Source organism: Tachypleus tridentatus, chromosome 6 (genome assembly GCF_004210375.1).
Source record: "Tachypleus tridentatus isolate NWPU-2018 chromosome 6, ASM421037v1, whole genome shotgun sequence".
Taxonomy (NCBI): Eukaryota; Metazoa; Arthropoda; class Merostomata; order Xiphosura; family Limulidae; genus Tachypleus; species Tachypleus tridentatus.
In genome coordinates this window covers 119295893-119307931 of record NC_134830.1, presented here as the reverse complement: position 1 = coordinate 119307931, position 12039 = coordinate 119295893, and the positions used below count along the sequence as shown (strand labels likewise).

The 12039-nt window shown below is 33.0% G+C and overlaps 1 protein-coding gene across 7 annotated transcripts in view; it reads left to right on the top strand.

Moving 5' to 3' along the window:
- The window catches only part of LOC143253440 (toll-interacting protein B-like), a 35424-nt gene that overhangs the window by 15476 nt on the left and 7909 nt on the right, over positions 1-12039 (top strand). For 4 of the 7 annotated variants that reach the window (XM_076507337.1, XM_076507334.1, XM_076507333.1 and 1 more), the window contains 3 exons: positions 60-182; positions 3401-3522; positions 6846-6894. In XM_076507337.1, the coding sequence (XP_076363452.1) occupies positions 111-182; positions 3401-3522; positions 6846-6894 (243 nt within the window). In that variant the 5' untranslated portion in view covers positions 60-110. Of the gene's footprint in view, positions 1-59; positions 183-1577; positions 1680-3400; positions 3523-6845; positions 6895-12039 lie in introns of those variants that run through there. The other 3 variants (XM_076507338.1, XM_076507332.1, XM_076507339.1) reach the window with 3 other exon arrangements.

Here is a 12039-nt window from a genome sequence, read left to right as displayed (position 1 = left end):
CTTAGTCTGAAGTTTTTATAGCTAACCATTCACGTCTCTTTTTCTCACACATCATTCAGCTTAAGCTGACAGAACTTTTAAACTGAAAACTTATCTCCTAACCAGTCCCCATGGAAACTGCAACGTCTTATCAACATGTCTTGGCTAACGTTAACCATCGATTAAAAGTTACAATTTTACAGGTACGTAAATCATTTAATATTCATCAAAAATCATGATCTTAAGGTGTAACACGTCACTGGGATTACTATAAACCACTCTAACGTACTTGTGTGTAAGGTAAAACGTTAAAAAAATACATAAATTGGAGCATTGTAATGTAGCTACAGGTACTGCTATATAAATGTCTTGTTTTGTGGTGATGTAAAGTGTATTACACTGTAATGTAGCTACACGTACTGCTATATAAACAAATGTCTTGTTTTGTGGTGATATGAAGTGTATTACACTGTAATGTAGCTACACGTACTGCTATATAAATAAATGTCTTGTTTTGTGGTGATATGAAGTGTATATTACATTGTAATGTAGCTACACGTACTGCTATATAAATAAATGTCTTGTTTTGTGGTGATATGAAGTGTATTACACTGTAATGTAGCTACACGTACTGCTAAATAAATAAATGTGTTTGTTTTGTGGTGGTGTGAGTGTACTGCGCTATAATATAGCTACATCTACTGGGCCTGGCATGGCCTAGCGCGTTACGGCGTGCGCTTCGTAATCTGAGGGTCGCGGGTTCACGCACGAATCGCGCCAAACATGCTCGCCCTCCCAGCCGTGGGGGCGTTATAATGTGACGGTCAATCCCACTATTCGTTGGTAAAAGAGTAACCCGAGAGTTGGCGGTGGGTGGTGATGACTATCTGCCTTCCCTCTAGTCTCACACTGCTAAATTAGGGACGGCTAGCACAGACAGCCCTCGAGTTGCTTTGTGCGAAATTCCAAAACAAACAAACAAACAATACATCTACTGCTATATAAATAAATGTGTTGTTTTCATAAGTTTTTGTTTTAATTTTACAACACTAGTTCTTTCGACCCTTTAGTTATTTAAAATTCAAATATTTAGAAATTTTGTTTGTTTTTAATTAAGTACAAAACTACGCAATGAACTATCTGCGTTGTGTTCACTGTGGGTATCGAAACTATTGGGTTGAGGAATAATTCGTGAGCGTTTTTTCAAGTTAAAAAAATATATTCATAAATGAAACGCTTTCGCAAAATATTTCATGTCATTTGGTAGATAATTTTTTGCTCTAATAGATGGTGTGTTTGATTTTCATATGTCTTTAATTTTTGCTTTCATTTTCAGCTCATTAAATGGAATGTCAAGTGGACAAAATCGAGCATTTTCGACACCATCTGCTTTTCGCATTTAATTTCTTGCAATTTCGTTTAAAACAATGCATACTATATACCTAGGTATTACATGAAATAAAGTATCGTAATAAATGTTTTGGGTGTAATGTTTTCATGCATTGAAGTATTGTATAGTCTTGCATGTAATGCTTGAATGAAATTATTTAAAAACGCTCACGAACTATTCCTCAACCTAATATATTTAGAAAGACGCAACTTATGTAACAGAAATGTCTCCCTGTTGGAACAGGATAACATTAAAACTTGATGCGCTACAAAAACTGCCTAGTGAGAAACCAATAACAAGTTTGATAAATGTATGTATATATTTTGTAACATATTCTAAACTAGGTTAACAAGAATACTGCAGAAAGAAATGAAAATATATATATGTTCATTATTGTCTTACTTAAGAAAAATGTTTTATTCTGTTCTTTTTTGTAATTTGTCTTCTCTGACGTTCCTATTTTTTAGAATTTTTTAAGAAAGAAATTGGGAAAAAAATAAACTGATTAAAGATACGTTTTAAATATTTCATTATCACCGAAAACAATTCAAATATTACATCTGAAAATGGCAAAAAGAAATAGTTAAGTAAAATCTTTATTTTCTTTTTTTTTGTAATCCTTACTAAGTTTCTTGATTAATGATATTCTATATTTAAGTACCTCATCTGAAATGACGGGACAAGTAATACCACCTTACCCTAACCACACATTTCATAACTAACTGTAATAAATAAATTATGCGAAACCAAGCACTGCCAAGAAAAAGACAGAAAACTACAGTCGAGGTAGTCAAACGTCGGTAAATTCCATTGAGAGTCAATCAAAATATTCAAGATAATTCATGAAATTAATTCGTTGGATATTCATAGGATAATTATTATTATAAATTAGTTAGATTATCACTTTCTAATACATATAGAAAAGCTAGTGAGTTTTGGTAACACTGCATTCCAACAATAACTTTTATACCATGTTGCTTGGCAACAAAAGTATAACTAAATATTGTTGATAGTTTGTGAACTGAAAGTATGAAGTGAGATATATATACAGAAAATATTTGTTGATTTCTTAATCTAAAGTCTCCGTAAGTTAGAGGTTTGTTTGTTAGTAAAATTAATAGTAATCTAACAGAAAATAACTTAATTCAGAGACAATTTTAGTTGTAAAACTGAATCGATATTTTTACTTTTTTGGTAAATTTTATACACTTCTCTGTAAGGTAGATGATCCCCCACTACGTTTTACTTCAGGATTATTATCGAACTATTCTACCTTGATAAATAAATGCATGTTGGCTTTTAGGACTCCTATTATTTCGAGAAATCAAGCGTGATGATACACACACTGGCGTTTATGTAGGTTAAATTAACACAAGCACTTAATAATTTTAGAATATCGACCCTAGTGCTCAGTCGTTAAAATGTCAGAACATACCGAGTGCAAAGTTTTCAGTTATTTATTTTTCCAACTTTTAATTTCTTAAGAATTACTAAATTGGTTTACCATATTTAAATTGTTCGTATTTGTTCATTGTAGACTGATGAAAATGAAATAATGTGAAACGTAATCTCAAAACGCTCACAAATAACGATGCTTGTGAAATATAAAGGTACGACAATCACATAAACTCGAGCGCTTGTCAACTGAAACCTTACTTTCATGATTGATGCATTTGGATTCTTACAGTTAAATTATAGTGACGAAAATTTAAAAATGTTAAATTATTTCGCTTCACGGATAAACCGTGGTTAAGGCTCTTTATCCCATCCCTAGAGAATGCCTTCAAAGAACCATCATTGCGTAATATTGTTCTGTAAAGAACCACACCTTAAAATATTAATTCCTTTTCCTATTTCATTTAAGGTTTTACTGGAGCCTTGAAAACTTTTTTTATTGTTCTTTGACGATATCTTTCTTTGTTTACTGTTGTTATTGCTTTATGTATGGTGCAAGAAATTCTGCACTGGTCAATAACCATAATGTAATTGTACGTCTTTAATAAATAATAAAATGTTTTATTCTTCCTATAGGCCCAATTGCCGAATCTGAACGTGGCAATAGGACACCTTTACGTACGGTTGAAATTTGGACAATTTTTATATAAAACGAAGCTTATGAAAGGAGCAGCACAGTGGAACGAAGAATTTGAATGGTTTGTGTCCAATATTATAGCTTAGGCTTAATGAATAGTTGCTTCAAACATATACCGTTATGATTAAGTGTTGTTATGAGCTAATTCTATATCTAAATGTGTTACTTAATTATTTGTTTTAAATATTGTTTCACAGAACTCGTTTTGAAGTTATTTCAATCTAGAATTGAAATTACGTGTAGGTTTTATGAAATGTCAGACGTCGAATTACAGGGCAAGAAGGAAACCAAAGTTGTCTTTATTAAGAACACACTCACCTAATATATCGGTTTCGAACACCTTCCCACGTAATAACAGCCTGAACGAGGCTTAGCACATATTCGACAAGAGTCCATAAGATGTCTTGTTTGATTTCATAAATATTATATGTAACTGCACATTCATTCAGGAACGTAGTCTATAACTGGTTGAGGTATGATTACGTGGTTGAATGCGACATTGAAGAACATCTCAAGTATGATTAGTTGGATTGTAACTGGTGATTGTGCTAGATAAGAAAGATGATCGAAGACTTTTCATGCTTGCTAACCAATTTCGAGCAACAAAAGTAAAGTAGATTATTGTACCCTGAATCCTAGCCAATTAAAGTGCAATACAGACATGTGGTGTGAAAATGATGAGCAGTAAAGTTCAAGTACACTTATATTAGTATTCAAAGAGCCTAGCTATAACAAGGATATTCTCCCCACACCATTACACTTCCTCTAGTAGTTTGCGCTGCAAAAACAACATAAGTAATAATCATACGCCTCAATTGTCTTTATTTCTATTTTATTTTCCTGTCGTCATACTATTTTAACCGCTTTTACCAGAATTCGCTTTTTTCAACATTACATCTGAGCCGAGCAGATTCGATAAGGTTATTCAACTATTATTGCTGGATATAATAGAACTGTAGTCACTGTTTGAGTGTTGGTCAATTCAGACACAGTCTGCGCTTACTGCACGTTATAAAAATATATCATATGAATGTATAGTTTTGCAACTTAAATATGTTAAGCACTTTCAGACGTATTTTCAAAGCGACTGAGTTAAAGACATTCCAGGATTTCAATAGTTTGTTTTTTTGTTTTCATTTTTATTGTAGAGTCAAAAGACGTTAACTGTAAACTGCTTGAAATTTAACACTGTCTTAGTATTGTAATGTTCATTCATTACATTAACACTGTCTTAGAATTGTAGTGTTCATTCATTACATTGTTAACACTGTAGTATTGTTGTAGTGTTCATTCATTACATTGTTAACATTGTCTTGGTATTGTAATTTTCATTCATTACATTGTTAATACTGTCTTAGTATTGTAATGTTCATTCATTACATTGTTAATACTGTCTTAGTATTGTAATGTTCATTCATTACATTGTTACCACTGTCTTAGTTTTGAAATGTTAATTCAATACATTAACAATATATTAACATAGTATTAACAATGTAATGAATGAACATTATAATACTAAAACAGACTTAGTGTTGTAATGTTCATCCATTACATTGTTAACACTGTATTTATCTACAATACATATTTTATTCACCAAAGTACTGGGCACAGCCTAGTTAGTTGCACTAAATGGCAATCTGTCATTCAGGTTTGAATCCCTGTCGCTGAACTTTTTCAGCCGCGTTGGCGCTATCGTGTATGTTGGTAAAAGAGTATCCCAGGGGTTATCGGTGGGTGGTGTTGACTAGCTGCACGATTTTAGTCTAGTTTATTATTAGCAAATTAGAAACGGCTATCTCACGTGGTGCTCGGGAAAGTTTGAACGAATTATAAATCATACAACACGGCATGTTCGCTTCAGTAAGTGTTGCAATGAAGAATGAATTTAACAATGTTATTAGTTAATGTTATGTAAAAGACGTATATAATTATTTTCATCTACATGTTTTTCAAATGGTCTAGAGAGTTAGCGTACTCACGAGTCATTGGTGCACAAACATGCTCCGTACAATATGAAAGAGACGGTCCAATCCAATATTCAATAAACCAAGATTACCCCAAGAGTTGATAGTGGCTACTGTTGAATAATTGCCTTCCCTTAAGCTTACCAGGTCGAAATTCGCGAAGGGCTGTGTGAAAAAGCCCTTTGTGTTCATTTCCACTAAATATATGAACTAAAGAAATACTGATATTTTTATTGAAATATATAAAAGAACAATTACAAAAAAAGGCTTAGCTATACTTGTGAATCAAGGTAAAAAAATACTTTTTTTAAAAATATAAACATAGGATCGCTAATGAAGCAATACCTGATACAATACTGCGCTTGTATTATTCCGCTAAAGTAATAATGTGATATTAATACGCTTAAAATAATCCATCATGTTCTTTTTTCTACATACAATAGAATATGTTTCTTTTATTTAGTATTTTCAATCAAAAATTGTAAATTTCAGTTTTTTTAAATTAGTAATCTGCAGCAAACTTATGTCAAACTAATCAGAGAAATCTTTTCGAAATTATGGTTAGCTCTATTATTCTACTATATGATCACACTTAACACAATAACAAACCATTCTGTCCTGAAATATATTCCACTTACGGTTTGTTTGTTTCAGAGTAAAGCCACTCGGGTGGGCTATTTGCTATGTTCACCTTGAGAAAATGTACTCCAGATTTTAGCGTTGTAAGTCTAGAAACTTACCACTGTTCCACAGAGGAACTCTACCACACCCAAGGCACAGCGGTATTTGTATGGACTTACAATACTAGAAACCGGGTTTCGACACCCGCGGTGGGCAGAGCACAGATAGCCCATTTTATAGCTTTGTTCTTAATTTAAAACAAATAAAATTCCATTTGCTGAAGTAACCGTTTTTTATTGGGTTTTTTAGCAACAAAGTGTCTAAATATAGTAGTTGAGTGGAGTTCTGGATAAAACGTGTAAACTGGAAAAAAACTCATCCCTACGGGCGTTTGCTTGAGCTAGTTCCTGTGGAAAGTAAAACTCATCCCTACGGGCGTTTGCTTGAGCTAGTTCCTGTGGAAAGTATCTTAGTTTTCGGTCGATTTATTTTCATATAGCAGTCTCAATCAATGAAACTTAAGTAAACAATTTGAACATTTTATTACTGACTAAAAAATGTCTTGATGTACAACATTTCCGATTTCGTATCTGCCATTGAGTATGAACATGTCAGGTGATCCAGTTCTTACAACGCCACATATTGTAACCAAACTCTGTGAGGAACTTCCTCGTATGATGGAAATCTGACAAACTGTGGTAGGAGATTTGGACAGACGAACATTAGACTCTTATATATATATCAAAATAATGTCTGATACTCGTTCGAAGAAATAATGTGAGTATACTGTTATTTTCAGTGTCCTTCCTTCTGGTGTTACCTGTTTCGGTGTACAGATTATCGACAAGGTGAGTTGTATAGTAAGTTTTTATTTATACCCAGTCAATGTGATACAACCATAATTACTACAGTTTTGATTAAAGTATCACTTGAAAGAAATATTCCATTAAACTGACGATCAAACGTCAAATTAAATGCATTTTCTCTGTTTCACTTGAAATACTCTTAAGCAAAATATAATTGGATTTGTGTGGTATTCTCAGAGACACTGAGTATATTAGAGTATTACATACTTAAAAACTGCGCTTCTTACATGAATTAAGTCTTCAGGATTACGATCCTAGAAACTGGGTTTCGACACCCGTGATGGGTATAGCCCAGACAGCACATTGTTGAGCTGTGAATTTGACAACAACCAAACAAACCCGACTACTCTGAAAGAAGGGACTGAAATACAAACAATTCTTTATTGTAACAATAACAAACAAACACAGCTCAATAAGACGTGTACACCGTAAACAATAAAGGGGGATTAGCTCATTGTAGGTGATTAAAGATTACTAAAAAAAATATTTTATTGTAACTGCTTGAAGACGATTGAACAAAAATATTATATTTACTTGGAGACGAGTTAAAAATATTTTATTGTAGCTGGTTGGAGACACAGCAATCAAAAATATTTTATTGTAGCTGGTTGGAGACATAGTAATCAAAAATATTTTATTGTAGCTGGTTGGAGACATAGTAATCAAAAATGTTTTATTGTAGCTGCTTGTTCCTAGGAGTAAGAAGTTTATTCCTATCAAATTAAAGTTTTGAGACTGACATAACTACCACGTTTTCGTACAGAATTTCGAACTATACCATTCCACTAAGGACAGGTGGTTAAAGCACTCGACCTGTAATCCGGGGTTGCGGGTTCGAATCCCCGTCACACCAAACATGCTCGCCCTTTCAGTCGCGGAGGCGTTATAATGGTATGGTCAATCCAACTATTCGTTGGTAAAAGAATAACCCAATAGTCGGCGGTGGGAGGTGATGAATGGCTGCCTTCCCTCTAGTCTTACACTGCTAACTTAAGGACAGCTAGCGCAGATAGCCCTCGTGTAGCTTTGCGCGAAATTCAAAAACTAACAAACAAAACAAAAGTATTCAACTATGAAGATACAGTAAGTTAGATTCGGTGGACAGAATGTAGATAACTCGTTGTACAGTTTTGCACTAAGAAAATATCAACATTTTGTAGCGAAGTTTTTAAATTTAAAATTATATAAAAATTTAGAAACAAGACTCAGTCTAACATATAATTAAAATATAACTTTAAAATACCAACTGAATTAAGTTATACCATAACACCCAAGTAGCAATCTGAGGACTTAATTGACAGAAACCTGGTTTCGATAGCCATGGTGGGCAGAGCACACATATACCATTAGATAGCTTTGTATTTAACTATAAACCATCAAACAAATGTACCCTATTTCGCCCATCTACACCACCACTAACATAGTAAAAAAAACTATTACAACATATAAAAATTTTTAAATTGAGAAAGAAAAAGTAAGTAGCCATTCAGAATTCCTTGTTTTGTGTTTATTGTTGTTGTTTTGCCTGTTATGTAAACATACTCTAATGAAAACATTAATGAATTATCACAATTCATAGTTCGGTCGACGCAGTCAAAAATGTCTTTTTCAGTCACGGTATTTCAACCCCATTCTTCCTAACGCACTTTGTTAGATATTTTAGAAGTTAGATTTGGAATCGACATGAACTAAACTCTGGATCCGAAATTTGCAGATATGTTCTTATCCTCTTCTTAAAATTTACTACTGATTTTGTTTTCTTCCGGGATACTCATTTCTCCTTCAATAATAACCTACAGATCCAATCAAACCATTAATGGGTATTCCTTCTTTCTGCTGCTCTCTTACTTAGATCTTTAAAATCTTCAGTTACTTTAAACTTCCCTTATTCCCATTAGTGCATATTTAGACCAGTAATGTTTCAGGAAACTCTAAAATAAGAGTGCTAATGTTGCTATTCTCATTTAACAAACATTAGGCTTAGGGAAACCTTTACCCATTTAAACTCATTATGTGTCTTAACTTGAAGACAGAGACGAAATGTCCACTTGTGTAATGATGAGTAGAACACACTAACATTTTAATGTTAGTTAAGAAAGTAATGCTTAGATTGTTTACTTCTAAGTAATAACAGGATCGTTAACTTCTGAGTAATATCTGGATTGTTAAGTTCTGATAATACACAGATTGTTAACTTCTAAGTAATAACTAGATTCTTAACTTCTGAGTAATACCTGGGTTGTTAACTTCTAAATAATACCTGGATTGTTAGCTTATAAGAAGTAGCTATATTTATAACTTGTGAGTAATATCTGGATTGTTAACTTTTAAATAGTACCCGCCTAGTCAACTTCTTAGTAATATCTGAATTGTTATTTTATTATAATACCCGGATTGTTAACTTCTAAGTAATATCTGGATTGTTATCTTCTATGTAATACCTGGGTTGTTAACTTCTAAGTAATACCTGGTTTTGTTAATTTCTGAGTAATACCTGGGTTGTTAACTTCTGAGTAATACCTGGGTTGTTAACTACTAAGTAATACCTGAAGTGTTAAGTATCGGAAGTATTAAAGTTTTTATTATTTCCTATAAGTTCTTAGCTACATAATTTGTTTTGACGTTAACTTCAGTTTCGTTTCACTGAACATTAGATATACAATTAAAATTACCTTTTGAGATTATGTCATGGAGATCAATAAGTGTAATTTTTAAGATTATCCAAAACCTAAGTTTAATGTTAGTGAAAGTACGATAATTAGGATAATATTTGTATATAATATTGATTGAACAGATACTTTCAACACTGTCATATCTGGCCCAGTACACACCACTAGAAATTTGGATTCCTTGTGCAGTACTTCAGCAGAATGATTGAAAAGGGCTGTACAAAATCCCTCAGAGCGCATGCCAGCTCGCGTCACTACTTGTCGTCCTAAAAATAAAACTAGGGAAAATTTATATCTGGCTACCACTGGAGTCACTAATGGTCATGATTGCTGCAAACATGTAAATAGTGTATTTCACTATGCATTCCTACAACAAGTTTTTCTGCGGACTTATAACGCTAGAAATCGGATTTCGATACCTGTGGTGGACCAGAGTACAGACAGCTCACTGTGTAGCTTTGTGCTTATTTAAAAACAAACAAACAGCAAGTTTTCTCACGGAAGAACGTTTGTATGTGACACTAAAAGAATGTTCTAGAACCAACTCTTTAAAACAAGCATACGTTAAACTTTTACAAACAAGAAGGGATCCTCAATAACCGCAGCAGTTGAAATTCTTTTAGGTAGGATTAGGATATATTAACCTATGAGACCCTTTTATCGTTTCAGTTAGCTATATTTTTGTGCTCTGCCAATAAGAAAGGAAAGCACGTGTATACCCCATTCTAATTTATAACTCATCAGGATCTCTACCAAACCACCCTCAAGTTGAATTATTTTAGGCAGAATTACAGTTAATTAATCTATGAGATACTGGGTGTGGTCAAATAAATCAGTTGATAGGGTTTGACTTTCTGACTACAAAACTGTAATTAGATCTCAAAACGATCAAGAGATGACGAAGCTATGAGCTAAAAATTTGTAATTGAAAAAAATCAGAGCCGTTCAACGAGCCACTATGCCGCGGCTAAAAGTATTTGGCGAATGAGAAGTGTTTATCTATCTAAACCAAAGAGAAACACTGTGTCAAATACGTGCACATGCTAAACCTGTTCTGTTTTTCTTTGATCTAGTCTATCTCGTAAAAAAAATTAATAAATTGGCGTGTAAGCTTTGTTTGTTTTAGAGCAAAACTGTCAGTAGTCAAACCCGGGATTTTAACATTGTAACTCCGGAAGTTTATTGCTTTCCTACCAGAGAACGGCATGTAAGCCTTAATCTACCTCACTAAAACTAGGATTTCCCTAATGCCATTATTCATTTCTGTAACATTAATATCAATCACATCTCTCAGGTTTGCTGATCTTTAAAAATGTTTACATTGTTCAAAACATATTCACAGTTAAACGTAACAGACCTCGAAATAAGAACACGTTTCTTTGTGTGTGTTTTTAACTAAATACAAATAATAATAATTAAGCCTTTTTAGTTTGATTTTCCTATACAGCCCTTTACTCACCGTTAATAACCCGATATACTTTAGGTGTTTGTAAAAACACGTGACATACCTTCGCAATTAATTATCCATTATTATTCAAAAGATAAACGGGTATGTTATTTAGCTGCTAATTTCTTTTATTCGCCAAAATATTAATTTATCTATTTGTTTTGCTCTTCCAAGCATCACTAGTGAACTGGCTATCCAGCAAAACTGGTCTGCTACAACGAAAGTAGCAAATCAAAGAACAAAACAGGTCTTTGCATCATCTCTCTTTCACTAAAATTCAAAGTTCTAGATGTTAAGAAAAAATATTAAAGTGTCAAAATCAGAGTTTCACTCCTCAAGTGGAAAGTGGGATAACTCATTTGGTATCACGTATAAAACGTTCAGTACACGAGCAAAATGCAACTCTCTTTTGAAAATTATTTTATTTATGTAAGTAAACTTGAAATATTAAAAATTGAACCAAAACTACTGGCAAATAGATTTTTTACTCTTTTCTGATAATTAAATAATCAGGCATGCGTCTTTTAGCCTTTTTCAGTCACACGTCTTTGGGCCTTTTCAACGTAGAGCAGTTGTTAGACACTCACAATGTAGACCTAGCCTTTTGATAATGCCTGTTGTGTCTTGGTAACATCTGTGTCTGTATAACGTCTACTGTGTCTTCATAACGTCTAGTGTCTTGGTTATGTATATTTGGTCTTGATGACGTCTACTGTGTCTTCATAACGTCTTTGTGTCTTGATAACGTATACTATGTCTTCATAACGTCTACTGTGCATGACTTACTAAGATTACTTTTCATTTCGGAAATCAAACATTTTGAACTTATATTTCTCGGAGTTACTACGTAATAAATTATACCAATTTATTATTTATATTAGCATATCAGTGCATGTACGAAACTGTTTCTACTCTTTTGTCTCCATTCTTATTTTTATACAGTTGTAATTGAAAAAGTTAAATATTTTAGGTTAGAAAATTATCGAAAACATGGTGAAGTGTGAAATGTAT